Source organism: Notechis scutatus, chromosome 6 (genome assembly GCF_049901735.1).
Source record: "Notechis scutatus isolate UNSWTSFEM ecotype Mainland chromosome 6, rNotScu1.2, whole genome shotgun sequence".
NCBI lineage: Eukaryota > Metazoa > Chordata > Lepidosauria > Squamata > Elapidae > Notechis > Notechis scutatus.
The window spans coordinates 71924151-71949750 of NC_142014.1; the positions used below are offsets into that span (position 1 = coordinate 71924151).

The 25600-nt window shown below is 41.5% G+C and overlaps 1 protein-coding gene and 1 long non-coding RNA gene across 2 annotated transcripts in view; both read left to right on the plus strand.

Annotated features, from left to right (window-relative positions):
* Positions 1-9260: 9260 nt before the first annotated feature.
* Positions 9261-15588, plus strand: SLCO1C1 (solute carrier organic anion transporter family member 1C1; the record flags this gene model as incomplete). The annotated part of the gene is given in 9 exon segments (XM_087969154.1): positions 9261-9399; positions 10100-10128; positions 10130-10337; positions 11483-11647; positions 14146-14364; positions 14367-14384; positions 14843-14955; positions 15250-15295; positions 15298-15588. Coding segments are annotated over 9 exon segments (1077 nt in total), but the record flags the coding sequence as incomplete, so codon positions are not given.
* An 8615-nt stretch (positions 15589-24203) lies between these two features.
* Positions 24204-25600, plus strand: part of LOC148130248 (uncharacterized) — a 46014-nt gene continuing 44617 nt past the window's right edge. Inside the window, exon 1 of the long non-coding RNA XR_015750167.1 lies at positions 24204-24267. This is a non-coding gene — a long non-coding RNA (uncharacterized LOC148130248). The remainder of the gene's footprint in view (positions 24268-25600) is intronic.

Genomic DNA, 25600 nt, shown 5'->3' on the forward strand with positions numbered 1-25600 from the left:
CCCCACCAGCCAGCTAATTGTCGGGTATGTGCCACTCATGCATGGGGGGGAGATGCACAGGGGGAACTTGCACGGGGTTGGGGACATACTATGCATGCACACAGGTGCGCAGCATTGGGTGTGTACACATGCACAGTGGCACGCAGTGCATGTGAAGGGGTCATGCGAAATGCACAGGGGGGCAGGGGTTGCGTGCGCATTGCATTGGGGTGGAGGCACGCATGGGCGTGTGCGCACACAAGTGTGCATTTTCAGCACACGACGAGAAAAAGGTTAGCCATCACTGGCACAGGTCCCCCATCACTACTTTAGCCTGGATGAGGGTTTCAAACATCTGAAAAGACAGTGGCACCAGAAAATATTAGGGAGCATTTTCTGTCATCCTGGAATGGAGAACAGTAAAGAATGATCCTAATTAACAGGTATGCAATGTCTGATTTTATATCAGAAAAAAAAATTAACGATGAGAAGAGTTCAGCACTTGAACCAAGGAAGTTGGTGGGCTCTCTTTATTACGGCCTTTGACCCAAAAACACAACATACATCAAACATGCAGATCATGCAGATCAAGCATATATAGAAATACACCTGAACATCTGCAGATATGAATAAAACACTTCTGTGAAATCAAACTGTCCACTTAGGTAGCAACACTGATTGACAATCAGTTTCACATGCTGTTGTGCAAATGGAGTAGACAACAGGTGGAAAGCATAGGCAGTTAGCAAGACATCCCCAATAAAGGAGTGGTTCTGCAGGTGGTGACCACAGACCACTTCTCAGTTCCTATGCTTTCTGGCTGATGGTTTGGTCACTTTTGAATGCTGGCGGTGCTTTCACTCTAATGGTAGCATGAGACGGAGTCTACAACCCACACAAGTGGCTCAGGTAGTGCAGCTCATCCAGGATGGCACATCAATGTGAGCTGTGGCAAAAAGGTTTGCTGTGTCTGTCAGCGTAGTGTCCAGAGCATGGAGGCACTACCAGAAGACAGGCCAGTACATCAGGAGACGTGGAGGAGGCCATAGGAGGGCAACAACCCAGCATCAGGACCGCTACCTCTGCCTTTGTGCAAGGAGGGACAGGAGGAGCACTGCCAGAGCCCTGCAAAATGACCTCCAGCGGGCCACAAATGTGCATGTGGCTGCTCAAATGGTCAGAAACAGACTCCATGAGGGTGGTATGAGGGCCCGACGTCCACAGGTGGGGGTTGTGCTTACAGCCCAACACCGTGCAGGACATTTGGCATTTGCCAGAGAACACCAAGATTGGCAAATTTGCCACTGGTGCCCTGTGCTCTTCCCAGATGAAAGCAGGTTCACACTGAGCACATGTGACAGACGTGACAGGGTCTGGAGACGCCATGGAGAATGTTCTGCTGCCTGCAACATCCTCCAGCATGACCGGTTGGCAGTGGGTCAGTAATGGTATGGGGTGGCATTTCTTTAGGGGGCTGCACAGCCCTCCATGTGCTCGCCAGAGGTAGCCTGACTGCCATTAGGTACCGAGATGAGATCCTCAGAACCCTTGTGAGACCATATGCTGGTGCGATTGGCCCTGGGTTCCTCCTAATGCAAGACAATGCTGGATCTCATGTGGCTGGAGTGTGTCAGCAGTTCCTGCAAGACGAAGGCATTGATGCTATGGACTGGCCCTCCCATTCCCCAGACCTGAATTTAATTGAGCACATCTAGGACATCATGTCTCGCTCCATCCGCCAACACCACGTTGCACCACAGACTGTCCAGGAGTTGGGGGATGCTTTAGTCCAGGTGTGGGAGGAGATCCCTCAGGAGACCATCCGCCACCTCATCAGGAGCATGCCCAGCGTTGTAGGGAGGTCATACAGGCAGGTGGAGGCCACACACACTACTGAGCCTCATTTTGACTTGTTTTAAGGACATTACATCAAAGTTGGATCAGCCTGTAGTGTTGTTTTCCACTTTAATTTTGAGTGTAACTCCAAATCCAGACCTCCATGGGTTGCTAAATTTGATTTCCATTGATAATTTTTGTGTGATTTTGTTGTCAGCACATTCAACTATGTAATGAACAAAGTATTTAATGAGAATATTTCATTCATTCAGATCTAGGATGTCTTATTTTGTGTTCCCTTTATTTTTTTGAGCAGTGTATTTTCTCTTTAATATGTCTCTTCCCACTTTCATTTTTTTAAACGTCATGAATTTTATTTCTTAAATGTTTTAAAACAGGGGTGTCAAACTTGATTTCATTGAGGGCCGCATCAGGGTTGGGTTTGACCTCAGGATCCAGGTTGGGCGTCGCCAGGATGGGCGTCGCCAGTTCGACATCACTCGTGTTGGAATGCCTACAAGGTCCCTTCCAACTCTGTTAATCTGTATCTGTACCTAAGCTTAACCAGAACTTCATATTACATCCCGACATCAGCGGGGAGTCAGCACAGCTCATAGAACGAAAGGGTAACCTGGTCAAGAACCACCCGTAATTGTGCCCACACCATCGCATTGTAGAGCAATTGTAGCTTCCTAATTAAAACATTCAAATAAAGTATATTCACCAAAGAAGATACGTCTTTTTTTTTTTTTTTACCAACCGAAAGAATAGGAGTCAAACGTACCTCCTTCGGGAGTGCATTGTACACCTTGGAACCACACCCAAGAAGATCCTATCCACGGAGAAGGTAAAGTCTCAGGTATTGGGAGCACTTTTCAAAGTACTTTCCTGCTGCTCTAAGTAGGCATAGCGGGAGAGGACATCCTGGACAGAGTAAAGGCCTGAGCCACTTAGGCCTTGATATGCCAGGACCCATATCCTGAATTGTATCAAGTAGCCAATGGACTCCCAGTGCAGATCATTCAGAGGATAGGATAGGATAGTATAGGATAGGACAGGGGAAGGGGATGGGGGAGGGGAGGGGAGAGGGGGAGAAAAGTAAGAAAAAGAAGGGAAGAGAAGCAAAGGGAAGGGAAAGGGGGAAGAGGGGAGGGGGAAGGAAAGAGAAGGGAGGAGAAGAGATGGGAAGGAAGGGAGGGAGAGGGAAGGGAGGGGAGAGGAGAAGGGAGGGGAGGGGAGGAAAGAAAAGGAAAGGAAAGGAAAGGAAAGGAAAGGAAAGGAAGATAGAAAGGAAAGGAAAGGAAAGGAAAGGAAAGGAAAGGAAAGGAAAGGAAAGGAAAGAAGGCTTCCAAGCCAGTATGTGGTAATTCATATTTCTATTCCACTTTTTCCCTTTCTTAAAAACAACAACTGAAGATTGACCATGTTCAGAATGCTATTATTTATGGCTGTACACCATCCAGAGTATAATCTGGGAGGAAAGGGAAGGGAGAGAATCTAGTTACACAGAAAACCTTCAGCGTAACCAAAGAGAGCTTCTTCCTTCTACCCACTTTCTTCCTCTTGCTTGGCCTGCTCTTCCCCATTAAGTCTTCAATTTCATGAGAACCAGCAATTAAGAAAACCAGGTCTTTAGAAAGAGAGAGAGAAGGAGAGAGAGAGAGAGAGAAGGAGAGAGAGAGAGAGAACTTTGTCACATGCATTCTGTCAAAGTTGCTGCCTGTCTAGAGAGAAGGGTCTCAAGCACATTTAACCATCCCATTGCTTGGATTTCAGGGTCTCCTGGAATTTGTAAAGGAGGAGGGAAAAGACCAATGCAAAGATGTAGAGGGGATCAGGATCAAAACAGTAATAAAAAAAAAATACTAATCCTACTGGAAAGCAAATAACCTGTTTCTCCTCCCCCTTTTCTTTGCTTGTCTTGTTTTCCTTCTTCCAGACATTTGATCTACCTACCTCTGGCTCTGGTTTCCCTCAACCACATTCCACCTAACAGCTTAGGAGGAAAGAGAATCCCTATTTCTTCCTTCAGGAAAGTAGCTTCTAAGAAATATGAAGGCTGGCGAGATAAGGAATGTAAAAACTTGTGGTTTGTCCATTACTTTAATGAAAACCAAACTTCAGAGTCGACTTCCCATGGCAAGGGGAGCTTTTAAAAAAAAACATAGTTTTTAAAGTAACATTTGCATCTTTGTAATTGCTATTTTTGATGATCAGTCATAGTAATAGAATGGTAAGTTTCTTCTAACTTCTTCAAAAAATAATGAGAATTTTCAGAGATCCTCTGCCTTTAAATTCAAGGGAAATTGGGTTGCCTTATTTATTTAATTATTTATTTATTTTATTTATGTATTGGAATCTGTCAAACCAAAATGAGAACAGAATAAAAATACAATGTCATCAATAAGCACGGTAGGACACTTATGCACACCCCCTCTACTGACCACTTAAGTATGAAGTAAGGTCCCCATGGAAGTCAATTTGTGACTGAAACTGAAAATTTGTAGCTGAGACAACTGAATTTTATAAAAAAAACTGAATTAGCAAAGATATAGCAAATATAATCCATATTGCCTTCAACATATTAGGCAGAGACACAGTCCAGGAAAATATAATCCAATTGCATGCAAAGCAAAAATGTGATTTCATCACAACTTATTGGCAATAGAGATTCTAAGACAACATTCAAAGCTTTGGGTAACATTTGTATGTTTTTAACCAACTTGTCCGAATTGCTTTATGAATTGGGTAACTATTTGTGCAAAGCTATAGCTTAGCTGTATTCACTATGGTTTGGTAGTCTTGAGGGCGCATATTCTTCTACACTCTTCTTGATGTCAGTTTCACACGAGGCCTTATTCTATGATATTTCCAAAGGCAGCAGGACTCATGTGAACCTCCATCATGCCATGAAAAAGATATGTCAAAATCTTGTGATAATCCTGTTCCCTCCCTCCTTTGTGTTACCTTCTAGATGTTTTAAGCTTACAACTCCCAAAATTGTATCAAACCAATTGGAAAGGCACCAACTTTGGAATTAATATTAGGGGGGGAATCTTTACAAAAGCCATACACTCATATATAAGCCATGCACTGATATGATTAATAGCAAAGAGCATTTGTTCTCTAAAGGCAAAATTACGAATGTTTTATTATTTATTCGATTTTATCGCATCTTTATTACTTTATAAAAGAGAGGGGGGGGGGGTAACTAGCCCAAAGTCATCCAGCTGGCTTTCAGGCCTACAGTGGGACTAGAACTCACCATCTCCTGGTGATTGGCCCAAAGTCACCTAGCCAGCTTTCATACCTAAGGTGGTACTAGAACCCACAGATTCCTGGTTTCTAGGCCAGCACCTTAAGATACTTGGTTTCTGTGAGTTGCTACAAAAAAAATTTCAACTTTGGTTAGCCAACATTAGCAGAGGACCAACAGAGAGAAATGAAAATTCAGAGTACTTCCAACCCAAGAAAAGTCAAATCTCACTGATCTCCCTACTGCATGGAGTTCCAGAAGATCTGGTCAGACATCAGTGAATGTCCAAACTAGAATATGAATGACTTCAGCTGCACAACATGCTGAAACATGTTATTAAATTGATCCATTTTCTATTAACACTTTTAACCATTAAGTAACCAAGCAAGATTGATTCATGCAAAGGAAAAGAAGAAAGAAAATCTAACAATCTAGTTTATGCTGACTAGACTTCTCAATACTTTTCTACCTTGGCAAACCAGTCTCTCTTCAGCTCTGTGTATACACCTCTCTCTTGTTTATTTATTTTATTTATTTAGTCACTGTGTTTATACACCACCCATCTCACTGCTCCTTTTGTGTTTTGAATTTCTCTGTGGTCTCCTTTTCAGGAGCACCTCAACTCCATCCAATCACAACGTCTCATCCTTTTCCTTCTTCCCCGTTGTTTCTCTCTTCTTTCCTAGGCTGATTTTGTGATTCAGTCTTCATTTATTCCCTCTCTCACCCACTCTCCTTTCATATTGTTCTTCCCAGTTTGCACATATAGGGAGGGATGGAGGGAGGGATGCCATCATTTACGACACTATTATTACACTGTTACATTAAAAATGTTTAAATTAAAAAGCATCAATTAATCAAAATATGGCACTGAACTGTGAAATCAAATTCAACTGCCTTCAAAGTACTCTGGAAAGCGAATAATGTATTAGTCCCAGGAAGGGAATTCCACTAATTTTGGGGTTTCACTAGAAATTTCATTCCCTCTTGCCATGAATTGTGCTTTTTCAATAGAACGAAGTACAATGAACTAAGAAAATTGTGGTAACTTGAGGGCAGTTCCTCAAATAACATGGTGCAATGTATTGCAGACTGATTGAAAGGCAATATCCAAAATGGAGTCTTCATCTAAAGAGAAGGCTCAATTCTTCTCAATACCCATGATATTGTCCATTGACAGATCTTCCTCATGAACAGAACCTTCCACATCGAAGGAAAAAAGAACATTATGTGGAAGAATTAAGGTACAGTTAAAGCCCAGAATTGTGAAAATAGATGTTTAAAGTGGCTGAGAACTTCCCGGATGTATTTTTCCCCCTTATGTTTTTCAATCTGTTTTTTTCCCCTGTCACTTTAGAATTTAGCTTTAATTAACTTGGTGGGATTAATACTCCAGCACTTGCATTTGAAAGGTTTCAAACATTTATTGCATTCTTTTGTTCTGGTTCTGGTTTTGAAGAACAAACATTTTATGTAGGAAAACTCTTTTGCTTAAGATAGTTCTATCATTTCCAAAAAATATTTTGGATTCTAAATAATGCTATTGCTATGCCAAAATCAGTGTTGCAATTGCTTAAAACACTCATCCCCTTGGCAACTAAAATATGTGGATTTAAACACAGAGGTGGCTGGGCAATTCTGGGAGTAGAAGTCCACTTGTCTTAAAGTTGTCAAGGTTGAGAAACATTGTTTAAATTCTTAAAGTTGCCAGGGTTAAGAAACTTTGGCTTAAAATATTTCTTCCACTTAGAAAGCTAATTCAATAGGAAAATATATTTTGTTCGTAAGTTTCTGTAATACTGTCCACATATATTTGGATGTATTTGGGGCTTGTCAAATTTGTTTGGATGTAATTGGGTTTTTTTGAAATTTGCATCACAAATTGGGCTTGTATCTACATTCAGACCTACACAGTTGATAGACCTAAAGCAGGAAAGTTATGATGAACCAAATTTATCTTCTAGATAGATAGATAGAATTCTTTATTGGCCAAGTGTGATTGGACACACAAGGAATTTGTCTTGGTGCAAATGCTCTCAGTGTACATAAAAGAAAAGATACATTCATCAAAAGTCAAGAATCATCAGGTACAATACTTAATAATAGTCACAGGGTACAATAAGCAATCAAATCATACTAGGAAACAATCAATATAAATCGTAAGGATTTATTTTGCACAGTTGAATTGAAAATTGAAAAGTCTTCTGATATTTTGTTGGCAATTGTGGCTAATATCTTCAGAGACACAATCCAAAGGCAATGGATGAGGGACTGGCTGGGTTCCTGATTTCTGATTAGTTTTCAGCTGAGCTGATTTCCAGTTGGTGCAGGCTGGTGAAGGCTGGTCTCTGATTGGTTCTTGGTTTGTGCCCAACTGTAACTAGTCATTTTTGTAATGTTAGTAGCCAATTGGTCCTTTGTTCTTGACAGCTTCTGCTTGGTCATTTTTGGAGTCCTGCTTCATGATTTGTGCTGGGTTCCAGTTTGTTAGTCTGAGTAGCTGATAAGGTTTTGATTTGCGTGTGGGGGGAGGGCGGGGCTGGTTGGTCCTGTTCATCCATAAAAGTGTAATGATCATCAGCAATATTATGATCATATAGATATGAATGAATAATGGGGTATTAGCGGTGAGAAAGAGCCCATTTCCCATAGAAATACAGAATGTAAAGGTTGGAGATCTAAGCGACCAACTATTCAACTCTTTGCTGAATGCAAAAATAAACTATCATTTCAGTATTCAGAACACATTACTATATTTAAGAATAGTACTTATTTACACCATTTCTATACTTTAAAGACTCTAGCAGTTACATGTCCTTAAAACAATAAAACCGAGATATACTGTATATTAGGGGAAACAGACCCCTTTCATATTTAGTTATTCAGACTGGTCCTGTTGATTTTACAGAGTTAATGCTTATAAATCTGTTATATATTACTGACTGTATTCATAGCTGTATTAGGAAGCTTGATGGTGCAATGGTTAGTATGCAGTATTGCACTATTGCAGGCAAACTCTGCCCACAGCCAGGAGTTCAATTCTTTCAATCCTGACTGGCTCAAGATTGACTCAACCTTCCATCCTTTTGAGGTCAGTAAAAGGAGGACCCAGATGGTTGACAGCAACATGCTGACTCTGTAAACCAGTGGCCCCCAACCTTTTTTGTACCACAGCCCGGTACAAAATGTACAAAATGATCCATGGACCGGTACCGGCATCAGCACACACGACCAAGGCAAGGCGAGCCAAGCGACCGGCCAGCCAGCTGTCCCCCGCTTCTCCCCGCCACCTTCAACTCCTCCTTTGTACCTTCTCGCGGTCGATGGGCTTTTCGGGCTCTTTCTTAATCTCCTCCTGAGTAACGCGAGACTCCACCGCCATTGGGACGGCTCTTCGTTCGAAGCCGCCCCCCCCTCTTCGACGAAACTAAGGCACGAGGATTCCTTCAGCACCTAGACGCCGCTTTCCAACCAACGACCGACAAGCTTACCCGGAAGCACTTTCTCAAGCACCATCGAAACAAGATGGTGGCGCCCAAGCAAAATAGGCGACCCGGTACAAAATGATCCACGGACCAGTACCAGTCTGGGGCCCGGTGGTTGAGGACCACTGCTGTAAACCTCTTAGAGAGAGCTATAAAGCACTACGAAGCACTAGAAAGCATATAAAGTCTAAGTGCTGTTCAGGGGTGGGCTTCAAAAATTTTAGCTACAGGTTCTCTGCTTGGTTGCTGTGTTGGCGTGACCATGGTGGGTGTGGCCTAGTCAGCCTCCTGCACCACGGCATTGGGGGGGCCACCCTTTTGCCTTCCTCGGGCTCCAGAGGCTCTCTGGAAGCCGGAAGTTCAGGAAGGCCCATTTCTGGTCTTCCTGACCTTCCGCAAGGCCTGTTTCTTGTTCTCCCTGAGCCTCCGTGCGCATCCTGCACTTACCCCAAAACAGGCCGCGTGGGGACTCCTGGGAGGGGAGGGGTAGGCAGGGCCAGCCAGGAGTGGGAATTTTTTTGGGGGGGGGGTTCTCTGAACTGCACAGAATCTTAGCTAGGGGCTCTCCCGAACCCCTGCGAACCCCCAGCAGCCCAGCCCTGGTGCTCTTCCTATTCTACAGTGTTTTGCTACATTTTTCTATTTTCTTTCGCTTTATTTGATCAACTTAAAGTTTTTCCCTTTCTTCAAAAAAACCAAGCTGAATTCCTTTTGGTCTGATCTGCCTTTCCACTTTCTTGACAGGATGTGTTCAGACAGTTGCAATTCTCGGTCCCATTTTGGGGTTTCTTTTGGGATCCTTGTATGCCAAGCTGTATGTGGACATTGGCTTCGTAGACATGGGTGAACATGAATGGCAGTCTTTGTTACAAGTCAAAATGCCCACGTTATTTTTGACCAAGACACCAAAATCAAACCACAGACTATGAAAACAAGGCATGGATAAAGGTTTCTTCTGAAGCTGCAATGGGAAAAAGGCATAACACTACAGCGAGTTTGTCCCTCCAAAAAGGCAATAACACCATTGTGGGTGTGATCTTGGTATCAAAATAGGTGAGACCAGCAGGAAAACGTAGAAAGAAAAATCCCCCAGATCATAGAATAACAGAATTGGAAGGGACCTTGGAGGTCTTCTAGTCCAGCCCCCTGCTCAAGCAGGCGAACCTATATCATTCCAGACAAATGGTCATCCAATCTCTTCTTAAAAACCTCCATGGATGAAGCGAGCACCCACAACTTCTGAAGGCAAGCCATTCCACTGGTTAATTGTGCTAGCTGACAGGAATTCTTGCCTCCATATTAAAGGAGAAAAACTCCATTAAATGGAAATTGTAATTTGCCAGAAAATGATGGTACCAAACCACATTGCCAGAATTAAAGTATGCGATCGGGAAGGTTTTAAGCAGTACAAAAAGAGCAATGTAAGATCCATTCACTGCCCAGACTACCTTAATCCACATCTACTCAATATTAAAAATCATGTTGCCATTTAATAATTAAAACTGATTTTAAAAAAAACAAAAACCTTCATTTCTCTTCTTAGGCACCCTAGCCATCACTCACAAAGACCCACCACTGGGTAGGAGCTTGGTGGCTTGGCTACTTAATTGCTGGGATGGTTAGCATCCTTGCTGCAATCCCCTTCTGGTTCTTACCCAAGCATCTTCCAAGGCCTGAGATCTGAAAAGATTCTACTGAGCAATCCAGGTTCATTGCAGAAGAGAACAAGGACTGTTGTGCCACTTGCCAAACCCACTTCAATTTTTTCAAGATGGCAAAAGGTGAGGGAACCTGGCTAATTAACAGATGCATTGTTGGACACTTCGATAGTCATTGTCTACATCACTAGTTTGATAATTTGGAAAACTAGTTGGAGAGCCAGCTTGCTCTAGTGGTTAAGGCACAAGACTAGAAAGAAGGAGTCTGTGAGTTCTAGTCCCATCTTAGATATGAAAGCCAGTTGAGTGACTTTGGACCAGTCACCAGGAGACTGTGAGTTCTAGTCCCACCTTAGATATGAAAGCCAGTTGAGTGACTTTGGACCAGTCACCAGGAGACTGTGAGTTCTAGTCCCACCTTAGATATGAAAGCCAGTTGAGTGACTTTGGACCAGTCACCAGGAGACTGTGAGTTCTAGTCCCACCTTAGATATGAAAGCCAGTTGAGTGACTTTGGACCAGTCACCAGGAGAGACTGTGAGTTCTAGTCCCTTCCAAAGCCATGAAAGCCAGTTGAGTGACTTTGGGCGAGTCATTCTCTCAGTCCAACCCATCTCACACAGTTATTGTTGGGGTAAATAGAAGGAGGAAGGTATGTTGGATATGTTCACCACCTTGTGTTACTTGTGAAAGTAATAAAGGTGGGATACAAATAAATAAATAAAAATAAATAAATATATAATCTCAGCACAAAGTACTGCCTTGCTCTGAACAAGAGAGCCAGTGTGGACAACATGATGTCCTTCAGAAGCTTTTCAATGTAGTTCTCATAACTCCTCGCTAAATTGACCATTCAATCTAAAGCCAATAGGTTTTGAAGTCCAAAATATCTGGAGGGCAACAGATGAATTACATCTAACTAAGAAAATGAATATAACCCAATTGACCCATTGGCAATGGGATCCTGAATGGATTCAACATGAGTTTTATGTGGGTTGCAGTGACCCACACACTGACCATTCCAAGGGCTGTGGGCACTTTGATGGAGACAAAAAGTTTGCAGCAAAAGTCAAAGGCCTCCTAAATGACAAAAAGAGAAAGCAATGTATTACAAATATTTGTCGTGGGGAAAGGATCTGAGTATGACTAAGGCTCCTTCCAATTTTCCATGAACAGTTGTTACCAGATCAACCAATTTTGAAACTAGTTGTCATCCGTGTTCATTTCTCACTTCTTTCCAACCAACAAGTATCCATTATTTTTTCCAGAGTTCCTGTCTTCCTTGAAAAGCCTCCTTGGAAATCCAGTTTACTGCTTATATCTCTGCTCTAGCATCATCCAATTCAATTCTCACATTGGCATGGTGACCTATAAGCCAAAATATATTGAACAACAGTTTGGACAATCATCTTCCAAGACCAATTTTATCATAGGTATGGTTGAGGTTCTTGAGGCTGGGATTGAAGCAGATGCTACTTTGTTTGAAGTTCAATACATGTAGAAAAACATCCATAATCCAAGGCTTGATGATAATGTTGATAGGGGGAACCAGAGGGGGAAATCATTCCTTGAAGAAGTAATCATGTTTTTTTTAATTAATGTAATTTTAAATCACTTATACATCAAATCAAATTTAGTCTTTACCTTGGCTGCATGTATGTGTCCCTTGGCTTGCTATGGATAAAAACAGCCTTTTGATTGAAAAAAAAATGATTGCACAGCTGTGATACAGATACATAAAGTTTAACATACTGTGGCTCTATCTTCCTTTTCAGACTGTTTTTGTCTGGCACATCCAATGGACCGCACTTATTTTTGTAGCTGGCTAACTTGAAAACACATCAATGCTATTTGCAACTAATTGTAGACACAGGAAAATTCAGGGAAAGTTAGCATTAATCAGAAAGAACTTGGAGATCTTCTCCATCCTAGTGGTTCGTGAAAGCACCCTTTCCTGAAGGGATCCCTTAAAATCAACTATGTGAAGTTTTCCACCATTTACAACATCCAGAATGGTAGAATTCTACTCCCTAACTGTTCTGGAAGGCAAAGTCCATACCTCTGAAAACTGCCAGGTTTGGATAACATTGCTTTTTGCCATATTAGGGCCAAATATCTGGTCAAATAAGATACTTAATTTTTCATAGAGGATTAAGAGAAGTTAATCTGCTTTGTTTGCAATTAAAGTTGTTGTTGTTGTTGTTGTTGTTATTATTATTATTATTATTATTATTATTATTATTATTATTATTATTATTGTAAATGACTCAAGAATTGTGTGAATTCCTTGAAATTGGGAAACGACATTTCTTGGACTTCCACCTGTTAAATTGTAGCGTAATTTGAAAATGCTGTTTCAAGAGAAGTAGAGGCATTTATAAAAGCTTCTTCTTATCCATAACACAGTGCTTTCCATTGTATTTTAAGCTTTTCTTGTGGCTAAGCCTTCAGGTATGTGTGAAATGCTTTGGGATTGTGAAAACAGAATGAATAGAGTTTATAAAAAATATGCAAAATATTGATTGTTGTTGACTTACCGCTTTATAACACAAGTAATTAAAACAGGTCCAGATAATATTATGCTATGTTAAAAATGATCGTGTAATATAGGGAAGATTGATTTGCAGCCTTTGGGCTACACTGAGATTCCCCCCTCAAAACTTTTTTGCACCCCCAAAAAGTTCCCAGAACTATACTGTCAAAATCTAGTTGCAAACAGCCAGAGTTTGGTGATGTGATTATTTGCTTTTTGCTCACAAAGAACTAAAATTGGTGCTTTCATACTTAGTGTATCTATTTTAGAGAAGGAAAAAAAGAATCTAGACTCCTTGGTATGTCTATTCCCCCTAAAGAAGCTGACAGATGAAACTGTCTATGACAGGGTTGTCAAACTGAAGGCCTGCAAACTGGATCCAGCCTATGGGGCACTTAGATTTGGCCTTTGGGGCCACCGTGGAAACAGCAAAGGACCAGCCTGCAGCACCTCTGCCATAAAAAAATGAGCTCAGGAGGTCCATGCATGCCCCACCGAGCTCTGTTTTCGCTAGCAGAGGGCTCGCAAAACAAATTAAAAACAAAACAAAAGGAGAAATGTTTCCCCCTTTGCCTTTGAGCATGCAAGAAGGGTCAGGAAAGGAGAAGGGGAAAGAGGAAAGATAAAGAAAAAGATGGGAAGATGGGAAGAGAGCAAGGAAGGACAAATAAGGAAAGCGGGGAAGGAAGAAGAAAGGAGAATGAGAGGAAAGGAAAAAGAAGAAATGGGAGGGAGGGAGGAAGCAAGCAAGCAAGCAAGCAAGCAAGGAAGGAAAGAGATTATAAGGAGAGTGAGGGAGGGTCTCAGGAAGTCCTGCATTAGCACTTGGCCACTCGAGTGATGTCGAGCTGGCCACGCCCACCCCGGCCACGCCCCTGGCCACAGACACCCCACCCCCACTAAGGTCAAACACAACCCTGATGCAGCCCTCAATGAAATTGAGTTTGACACCCCTGCTCTATCACCCCAGAATCATGCCCATTGCAACCTTTGTCTATGCTAACTCGGCAGATACCAGGATTAACGTAGAGGGTGCAATACATAAAATGTTCTAAAGCAGTGGTCCCCAACCTTTTTTATGCCGCGGCCCGGTACCGGCATCAGCCGGGCGCCGACATCTTGTTTTGATGAAAAAGTGCTTCCGGTGAGCTTTCTACCCGGAAAAGCTCACCGGAAGCACTTTTTCATCAAAACTAGATGGCGGCGCCAGCAAACCAGCGGCCCGGTAGGATTTGTTCCACGGACCGGTACCGGTCTGCGGACCGGTGGTTGGGGACCCCTGTTCTAAAGAATAGGACAAAAGAAGATAACAAACGCTTCTTGGTCAAATCCCAGTAGTTTCTAAAAATAAGTTTATAACTGTGTTTATTTGCTTCTTGTGGATGGTGGGTACTCTAGGTCTCATCAACATTCCTGCTGTAGCTCTTGGGATGTTCTCTGGAAGCTTGCTCATGAAGAAGTTCAGGCTGAACATGTTGGGGGCAGCCAAGGTCTCCTTGATCTCGTCCTTCTTTGGTTACCTACTGCTCCTCACCCTTTTCACAAATGGTTGCAAAAATGCAGAGGTGGCAGGCTTGACCATCTCCTATGAGGGATAATCCACGGGACAGTGCCAGGAGATAGTTCATGCTGTAGTAGTGACCTTGTTAAATTACATCATTGTCTTCCATGGTACCTCCTCCCCCTGGCTCAACCAGTCTCTCTCCAACAGTTGGTTATGTTTGCTGCCTTGAATTATTTGTAAAAATAATAAAGGCAGGACACAAATGGAAGGCACTAAGGAAAGAGAGAGGGAGAAAAGGAAAGGAGGGGAAAAGAGAAGAAAGAAAGAAAGAAAGAAAGAAAGAAAGAAAGAAAGAAAGAAAGAAAGAAAGAAAGAAAGAAAGAAAGAAAGAAAGAAAGAAAGAAAGAAAGAAAGAAAGAAAGAAAGAAAGAAAGAAAGAAAAGAAAGAAAGAAACATTGGGGTGGTATCCAATGATGCTATGCTCCAACTGTGGTCTGGGGTTGGGCCAATGTTGAGAAACAACCTACAACAATCTTTCAGCATTCTCTCTTTTCTCCACTAGCAACAAGCCAATCTCCTCCTATGAACAGGATGTGCATGCTCCCAAAATGAGTGGAATCCTATATGTGGAGAAAACGGGATCACATATATCTCAGCTTGTCTCGCTGGTTGTAAAACATCCAATGGAAGTGGGAAAAACATGGTAAACACCTTCTTTCCCCTGGTTCAAAGACTAGAATCAATCAGATCAGGTCTCCTTGATTAGTTTCCATCCACTGCTTCTTGTCCTGCCTTCTTGTGCTTTGGAGAATAGCTTGACTCCCTTTTCTTTGTGGCAGCCCTTGAGATATTGGAACACTGCTATCACATCTCCCCATGTCCTTCTTTTCACTAGAGTAGACCTCTTCAACTTCGACTGATTCGATTGTAAGCCTTTTAGCTTGCTTCAAATTTGAGCACTGGGCATGAGCCCGCACTTATGTCTGCTTCGTTTCAGATATTTTATGACTGCAGCTGTGTGGCTTTCCAGAAGTTTCCTCAAGGCTTTCTTCAGCTCTCTTGGGTCCTTGTCCACGAGGAAAGAGATGCTCCAAAAAGTTTCTCTATTTTTGGGTGATATCTGTAATCGCTTCCTATACCTTATCAATTGGAGGCACTCCGGGATATATTTTGCTTCTCAGGTAATGAATATTTTTAACTGCTGGAGATTTTTCTGTAAACACATAAGCTATATATCAAGTTTCCCATAACGTTACCTCATAGCAACTTGATTTTCTGTATTTTTCCATGGGTTCTACACACACACACACACACACACACACACACACACACACACCCCAGTAAAAGAGGCAGCAAACTCCAAAGTGGTTTAATGATGTAGGATATGGATTAGTAGATATTTAGAAAAATGAGGGGAAACTAGAAACCATATAGCTGCTTTTTGGTATAACATTGCATTTATTGTATCTCACAATTTACAGTGTCTATGGGTGATCTGCAGCTAAATTGCTCAGTTTTCAGAAACAAAATATATCGACTGAAGAGACCTACTGAAAAGTAACATTGGTACTACTTTTGGAGCCCTAAAAGGGACTTTATTTGAGGAAAATAAACTAAAATATGGGTTAAGGAAGGAAGAGCATGTGTTTTTAATCAAATAGCCCAGTTGTGCAAATAGAAACAGAAACCAATACCAAGGTAGACCTTTTTCCTTAATGAAGCAACTATATAAGACAGATTTTGGCTCCTACAAGATTTCTTAGGCATATGTTCAACATTTACTAATGTATATTAAATACATGGAAGATTTGTTGGCTAGTCTGATAGATGATGAACTTTTGTCTGGAAAGCTAAGCACATTTTCATTTTATGAAGTTGGAATGGTAGTGCACTTTTCATGATGTATGCCTTTATCTTTTAAATCATACTGATTTCCTCTGACACATTCTCAGGATCTACCCACTTGGCCTCACTGTCTTTGTATTGGGCCTCATACCATCAAATAAAATAATTTTTGTTTGGTCAATCACCAGCAAGTTTTGAAAATATACAACACAAAAGTACTGTAAAATCAAGAGGATTTTATGTCAAGGATAAGATAAAATACAAGCGTAACTAGGAATCTCTCTAATAAAAATGTAACATATGCAACTATAATGGTGCATTACATGCAGATATAAATCTAAAATAGTGCAATCTACGAAGTAAAAACACAAATCACTTAGAACAAGATACCTAATATGGAATAAACCTGAAATGATGAATAAACACAAGTCTTTGTGACCAGTTGTGACCAGTTATGCCTTATTTTCATGGTAGCAGCATAGAGTTTGGCTACTGCATAAGAGAGAAAGGGTTTCAAAACTTTTATAGATGATGGCCCATATAAAAATTGTCTGGCCTTCCTGTGAATTTGCACATCAGGGCCAAATGTAAGCAAACCAAATATCCCTGTGTTACAACACAATTTAGAGCCATTGTGGTTCTAGGCTGGGGTTCCCCTGGCCCCTTGTAAGACCAGTGAAGACTTCAGGTAAAAAGCTCCCAGAGTTGCTCCAGCCCAAGGACTTAAGTGCTGGCTGGGAAAGAGGAGGAGGGAGAAGGAATACAGTTAAGTCTCCCTAATTGCAGGCAAAAACAGGTTTAGATGAAAAAACAACCCTGGTCTAGTGGTTAAGGCGCCAGGCTGAAAAGCAGGAGACTGAATTCTAGTGCCACCTCAGGCATAAAAGCCAGTTGGGTGACCCTGAGCCAGTCACTTGCTCTCAGCCCAACTGACTTCACAGAGTTGTTGTTTGGGGGAAAGGAGGAGGAGGAAGAAGGAATACTAGGTATGTTCGCAGGGGTGCGCTTCAAAAATGTTAGCAATGGGTTCTCTGCTTGGTTGCTGGGCGGGCATGGCCATGGTGTGCGTGGCCTAGTCAGCCTCCTGCACTATGGCGGGAGGGGCGCTTTTGCCCTCCCCGAGCTCCGGAGGCTTTTTTTTTTTAGCCTCCGGGAGGGCGAAAATAGCCTCTCCGGGCTCTGGAGGCTCTCTGGAAGCCAGAAACAGGCCTATTTCTGGCCTCCCTTAACTTCCGGGAGGCCCATTTTTCACCCTCCCTGAGCTTCCGCGCATGCCCTGCACTTACCTGCATCCAAAATGGGCCACGTGGGGACTCCTGGAATGGGCGGGGTGGGCGGGGCCGGGCCAGCTAGGAGTGGGACTTGGGGGTTCTTTGAACGGCACAGAATCTTAGCTAGGAGCAGGGGTGGGATTCTACCAGTTCGGACCAGTTCTATAGAACCGGTTGTTACGATTCTGCACAGTTCGGAGAACCGGTAAATCCCACCTCTGGCTGGCTCCTCCCCTCCCCTCCCACCCTGCCCAGGAGGCTTTCCGGAGGCCCAGTCAAGGGTGGTGTTCAGAGGGTTGGGGGAGGGAAAAGTGGCCTGAGAGCAGAGCCGAACCTTTCTTAGGATTGACGCTTCTATTTTTCAGTGCAGACTCAGGCAGCCGATTGCAGAAAGATAGATCTGGGAGTGACGCTGTGATTCTGCAAGCAGCTCAATCTGCCTGCCTGCTTTGCCTGATTTGGGGTAAAAGTTGCCCTTTTTAAAAAAAATTAAAAAATTCAATCTTTACATATATATTTACAATATTTACATACAAGCCATGCCCAGCCAGTCACATGACTACCAAGCCACACCTACAAATTAGGCCACACCCACAGAACCAGTTGTTAAAAAATTTGAACCCCACCCCTGGCTAGGAGCTCTCCCGAACCCCTGCGAACCCCCAGCAGCCCACCCCTGTGTGTTCGCTACCTTGAGTTACTTGTAGAGTAATAAAGGTGAGATATAAGCAAACAATAATGCACGCAAAATAGATTCAATCTCCTCGTCATCACATAGGATAGGAGGTGGATATCCTCCAAGGTGGATAGGAGGATGTTATGCCCTGCTTTGAAAAATGCTCTCTTCAGCTTGGGGAAGTTAGTGTTTGCAGGTATCTTGCTGGTTCCCAAGTGCTTTTCATGTCTTTGGGTTAAGATCAAGTCCGGTATCCGTACCATCTATTTACACATAACTGCAGCAGTAAATCATTGTCTGATTGCATGGAAATGGAAGAGCAAATCATCAATGTCATACGTATTGTAAAGTGCCAGGGAAATCAGGTAATCCAGACAGTTCAAATGGATATAAAGATTTATTGCAACCTTAAGCTTTCTTCAAGAATCTGAACTACTAAAGGCCAAAGCAAATTGGTAGCAGATAAGAGTCAGTGGAATTCAAGGTAGGCTGGACTTAAATCTCTTGTGGGTGCAAAGAGACTTGAGACCGATGACGTGTTTGACCTCAGGTTCAGCCTGGTCATCTCCTACATATATGTATTCAAGGTTTTAGTAGCTTATAGGCAGGATGGGATGCAGTGGTTCAGTGGCTAAGACGCTGAGCTTGTCGATCAGAAAGGTTGGCAGTTCGATGGTTCAAATTCCTAGTACCGCGTAACGGAGTGAGCTCCCGTTACTTGTCCCAGCTTCTGCCAACCTAGCAGTTCGAAAAGCATGTAAAAATGCAAGTAGAAAAATAGGGACCACTTTGGTGGGAAGATAACAGTGTTTTATGCACCTTCGGTGTTTAGTCATGCCAGCCACGTGACCATAGAGACGTCTTCAGACAGCGCTGGCACTTCGGCTTTGTAATGGAGATGAGCACTGCCCCCTAGAGCCAGAAACAACTAGCACGTATGTGCGAAGGGAGCCTTTACCTTTAGGCAGAATGACTAGGGCAAAAAAGGGCCAAACCTAGATTGTTCCCAACCTAAGGGACAAATCTGAAAGAGATACATAAAGATTAAATATATTTTTTTATAACTTTGCTTTACAAAGAAAAATCCAAGAGCAAAACTAAGAAAAACTTACAAAAATGTATATTCTATTGAGGGTATCTAAAATTACACCACATATGTAAATTTATTTTAAGAAGACAGTTCAATTTCCATATTTTTCACATGGATGTGAAAGACTGTATTAAGTGATCATTCATGAGGTAAAATGAGTTTTTGAAAAATAAATAAATCCAAAGGACAGATTTCTAAAGGGCTATTCTTTATAATAAACAATATTTGATTGCTATATTTATAAGCTAAAATGCAAAATGATGCTATAAATGAGGACATTTAAGTCATCTTATTGAATGAGATATAAGTTTTCTCTTTATTATGTGTATCAGTTTTCTATTTACATGCCTCTGTATAGTTTTGTTCTCATCTTTCAAGCTGAAAAATCACCAAAACTATTACTCTTGATTTTATAAATAATAATATTAAATATGTGCTATTAACTAATAATAGCTAACATGTTGCAGAATTCAGGCACTGAATTCTTCTGCATTACATTAAACACTGGAGACGAAGTGAAGGGATTTAAAAGTACTAAATACCACCTGATCACAGTTTGTTCTAAAATATTTCTGGGAATTAGATGTAGTTTAAACAAAATCCACACTCTTGGAAGTTTAATTGCAGGAGTAATTTTTCAAGCATCCTACAGATGGCACTCAAATTCTAATATTGACAACTATACACTCGTACCACGGTGTGTATATAAATCTCATATAGTTAGGAATCCACGCATTCTGTTAATCTTACTGAATACAAGCCTCCACACAGATAAATCTAGACTGAAGCACTTTGCTCAAATTGCAAACACGAATGCTTTGATTAATTAAAATCCAGTTTGACAAGTTCAATGCTTCATCCTAACTAAGGGGTATCAAACTTAACAGATAATCAGAGTCGGAAGGGACCTTGTAGGTCATCTAGTCCCACTCCCCGCCCAAGCGGGAGACCCTACACCATTTCTGACAGATGGGAATCCAATCTCTTCTTGAAAGTCTGAAGTCTACATAAATGGCCTCTGTGATCATATTAAGAACAACTGCGTTCTTTTTGCTGATGATGTAAAGCTGTTCAATACCACAGACAATACTGCTACCCTTCAAAAAGATCTTGACTATGTATCAGAATGGTCAAACAAATGGCAACTTCAAATCTCAACAAATAAATGCTCTGTCTTACATATTGGCAAAAAAAATCAGAAAATAAAATACAAGCTGAATAGTCAAGATCTTGTTGATTATCCAAGCTCTGTAAAGGACCTTGGAATACTCATCTCTAATGATCTAAGTGCTAGAGCCTACTGTAACTACATAGCCAAAAAGGCATTAAGAGTTGTTAACCTAATCCTATGTAGCTTTTTCTCTGGTAATATCACACTACTAACTAGAGCATACAAAACATTTGCTAGACCAATACTCGAATACAGCTCATCAGTCTGGAACCCACATTACGTATCTGATATTAGCACAGTTGAGAAAGTCCAGAAATATTTCACAAGAAGAGTTCTCCACTCCTCTACTCGTTGTAGAATACCTTATGCCACCAGACTTGAAATTCTAGAACTAGAAAACCTTGAATTATGCCGTCTTCGGTCTGATCTAAGTATGGTATATAAAATTATACATTGCAATGTCCTACCTGTCAATGAATACTTCAGCTTCAACCATAACAACACAAGAGCACACAATAGATACAAACTCAAGGTTAAAGGGCACCAAACTTGATTGCAGGAAATACGACTTCAGCAACAGAGTGGTCAATGTCTGGAATACTCTACCTGACTCTGTGGTTTCTTCCCCAAACCTCAAAAACTTTAACCTTAGACTATTGACCTCACCCCTTTCCTAAGAGGTCTGTAGGGGGTGTGCATAAGCCCACCAACGTGCCTACCGTCCCTGTCCTATTGTTTCTTTTATTTTTCTTATATGTATCCATGTATTCATAACTATGTTTTTACTTATACCTATTACCTTGTAAGTGATTGACAAATCAAATAAATAAATAAAAATAAACAAAGTCCTCGCAATCAAAAACGGAATTTGGGAGCCCATTTTCGCTGGTAAGTACTTGGGCCACCACAGGCGCCCCTGACATAAGTGACATCGAGCTGGCCACTCCGATTCCGGCCACATCCACCCCGAGGTCAAAAAACAACCCTGATGTGGCCCTCAATGAAATTGAGTTTGACACCCCGATCTATAGCATTATTGGTCCCAAGAGTCTATGCAAAATGAAGGAGCAGAAAACTTGCTTAAAAATAAAAAAAAAAAACAAAACTTAAGCTGATTATGACGTTTGTGAAAAATACACAATCCTGTCTCACCTTCAATTTTGGGATTGTGTCAGTGGCTAAATGCAATCGTCATAAATACAAGTCAGCAGCCAAGCATCTGAATTGTGATCACATGACCAAGGGGATGCTGTTACAAAGAAAATATGTACAAAATATTTTATAGATGGTATTTAGCTCCAACGAGATTGACAAAAATTTGTCCCAACATGAGTCCCAAATGCTGGAAATGTAAAAAAGATGATGGTACATTTTATCACATGTGGTGTTTATGCCCCAAGACCAGGACATACTGGATTCAGATCAAAAATTGGTTACAAGAGATTACTGGATATCAGATTGAGCTCAGACCGGAAACCTTCCTCTTAGGAATTATCAAAGATAGATTACCGAAAGAAGTAAAATACCTATTGCTACACATTACAACAGCCACCAAAATAGCCTTTGCGCAGGTATGGAAAACCCCAAATGCTCCTAATGAAGAACTAATAATACATAAAGTAACGGTAGGTGCTGAGATGAATATGTTAATAATGAAATTGAAAGAAAAAGATGACACTGAATTCTTCTTAATTTGGAACAATTGGTATAAATGGCTAACAAACAGAACTAAGAAGTGAGACAAAAAGTTTATCTGAAATAACCCTTAAGAAGGTAAAACAAAATTTTGTAACCTATATAAAGATATAAGAATAGTAATCATAGTTAAAGCTATTATTTAATATTAGTCAAATGTAATATAATGTATTATGATATTTAAACCAAAAACCTGTATAGATGCCAAGAACGCTGTTGATTCCATGATGCTTTAAGATGTAACAAAAGAAATTATATATGTATAAATATATATATAATTATATATATATATTGTATATATACTGTTTTCTTAAGTTTTCGCGGGTACTTATATGTATGGCCTTCAGCTTTGTTTGGGTATTTTCCCACGTCATAGTAGTGGTGCTTTTAAAGTTGTAGCAACGTTTCAGCAGAATCTCATCTGCCATCATCAGGCTTTTGTATTGTGTTCGTCTATGAGTTAGACTTTTACAGTGGTTTCAGATTTAAATTTGGGGCAGCCTGTTGCTGTGCCAGAATGGTTTTTTCTTCATCCTGATTGGTTGAGAGTCTTGGTCTGTGTTTATTGGTCTTGGAGTTTGCTGTGTTCTGCTTCTAATATCTTCTGTCTGTTTTTTTGGCTCTTTTTGTATCTTGATTGGCTGGCAACATTGTGTTACTTTATTGGAGGCCTTTAGTGCAGCTGTATATATACTGTATATACAATCAACAATGAAATCATACTAGGAAACAGTCAATATAAATCGTAAGGATAAAAGTGACAAAGTTACAGTCCTACAATTACAAGTGGGAGGGGATGAGTGATAAAGAGTGATGAGAAGATTAACAGTAATAGTAATGCAGACTTTGTAAATAGTTGGACAATGTTGAGGGAATTATTTATTTAGCAGAGTGATGGCATTCGAGAAAAAAACTGTCCTTGTGTCTAGTTGTGCAGTGCTCTATAGCATTGTTTTGAGAGTAGGAGTTGAAACAATTTATGTCCGGGATGTGACGGGTCTGTAGATATTTTCACAGCCCTCTTTTTGACTCGTGCAGTATACAGGTCCTCCATGGGAGGCAGGTGGGTAGTAATTGTTTTTTCTGCAGTCCTAATTATCCTCTGAAGTATGTGTCTGTCCTGTTGGGTTTTTTGAACCAAACCAGACAGTCATAGAGCTGCAGATGATAGACTCAATAATTCCTCTGTGGAACTGGATCAGCAGCTCCTTGGGCAGTTTGAGCTTTCTGAGTTGGCGCAGAAAGAACATGCTTTGTTGTGCTTTTTTGATGATGTTTTTGATGTTAAGTGTCCATTTTAGGTCATGTGATATAGTAGAACCTAGAAATTTGAAGGTCTCTACTGTTGATACTGTGTTATCTAGTATTGTAAGAGGTGGTAGTATGGGAGGGTTCCTCCTAAAGTTTACCACCATAAGTCACAGATCTCAGTGCTATGGTCATTTGGAATGGTCACTAAATGAACTATTGTACATCAAGGTTAGGAGAGCTCAGAAAGCTTCAGAATGATGAAAAACAAGACTCCCATCTCCAATAAAAATGCCAAATCAGAAGCCCTAACAAGAGAATTTTGAAAAGAAAACCCTCAAACTTCCTGATATTTAAATTAAAACAACAACAACCCTCTTTCGTGAGGGAAGGAAAGGGTGAGGAGTTGCAAGGCAGAACTTGGAACAGCATGAATGGATGGATATCTGGCAAGTCCAACTCTTATTCCAGTGAGCACACCCTGTGCAACACTTGTACACCCAAAACAAATGTAGAATAAACCACGTTAAACACAGGAAGGAGAAAATGAAGTTAATCCAATACAGTTGCAGGTTCTGGCATGAAATATTTTTAGGCTCTGGGCTTCAACCTTGCACAGGTCCTGTCTTGGCCTCCCCTGCCCCATCTCAGTCAGAGCAACTGATTCTGGCTCACTTCCCAGTTCAAGAATGCCAAGCACTGATTTCTGCTTGTTCCCAAGCCACAAGAGTGTAGCTGCCTTCCCAGCTTTAGCTTATAATTGTTCAGCTAATCCACAGGCAGTGAAACAGCTTCAGATCTCTAGACTGACAGGAAGAAGAAGGAGAAGGAGAAGGAGAAGGAGAAGGAGAAGGAGAAGGAGAAGGAGAAGGAGAAGAAGAAGAAGAAGAAGAAGAAGAAGAAGAAGAAGAAGAAGAAGAAGAAGAAGAAGAAGAAGAAGAAGAAGAAGAAGAAGAAGAAAGAAAGAAAGAAAGAAAGAAAGAAAGAAAGAAAGAAAGAAAGAAAGAAAGAGAGAGAAAGTGAAAAAGAAAGAAAGAGAGAGAGAGAGAGAGAGAAAGAAGATCTATTTTCTCCTTTGAGAGTCTCTCATGGCAGACATCTAGCTGGCTGTTTCAATCCCACCATTGTAAAGATGCAAGAGGTAAACCTTAATTTTGAGGTCTCTACCCTCCCATTTCTTAAATTCCCCCCCTCCCCCATCTCTTCCTTCCATTGAGAAGAAAACTTATAACTGGATCTCTTATTTTCTCTAGCAAAATGCAAGTGCTTCTATTTTCATTCCATGGCATTAGCAGTAGGAGCAGAAGGCTCAGATACCAGATGGTTTGCCCAATAGCCTAAATTTTCTACAATATGAATACCCCACCTAACTGAGGGTTGGGCTAATTTCCCAGTGACGGTTTCTGATAAATTTGGTTTATGCTTTCTTTCCTTCTTGGCAGAAATCCCTTAAACGATGTAAGCAGGACTTGTTGTATCTTCTGCCTTCTTATGTTTTCCTTTTGTTGAGTGTGTTGGATGGCAGGATTTGTTCCTATCTCTTAGACCAGGGGTATCAAACTCAAGGCCTGCGGGCCAGATCTGTCCCATGGGGTGCTTAGATCTGGCCTGTGGGGATACCCTGGGAACAGTGAAGAACTGGCCCGTGGTACCTCTGCCAGTGAAAACGGAGCTTGGAAGGGCCAGGTGCAGTCTTCGCAAGCTCCGTTTTCACTGGCAGAGGATCGCAGGAAGCAGTCACAGCTGAAAACGGAGCTTGGGAGCCAGTTTTCACTCACAGAGCGCTTGGGCCACCACAGGTGCCCCTGACATGAGTGACATCGAGCTGGCTACGCCCACCTTGACCACGCCCACCCCGATTGCCCGAGGTGAAACACAACCCTGATTGTGGCCCTCAATGAAATCGAATTTGACTCCCCTGCCTTAGACCGAGGATAAGCTCAAGTAGATGGTGAACAATAACGAGATAGTTCAGAACTACAATATGCTAAGCAATTTGATTGTCCTGGAATTGACCCCCATTTTTAAATTAACTCCTGGCAGAGAGGTGCTTAGGCAAGCCAGCTCTGCCTTTTGCCTCTTGCCAGCTGCAAGATAACAAATGTCTTACTCTAACCACAAACAGGAAGATATTTCTCTCTTTGGTCATAGCAGGTGCCCACTACCTGTTAGATCCTTCACCTTCATTAAAATTTAAGCTTCTTTCCTAGTAAATCCTTAAACTAGGCCCCTCTGGAGGGGAAAGGGGAAAGGAAGGATGCAAGGCTATAAAAATTGCCCAACGCACAACCCCTTTGTGAGTTGAATCCCGGAAACTTTGTCATTTGGGCTCACTGTGCAGATTAGGAACGA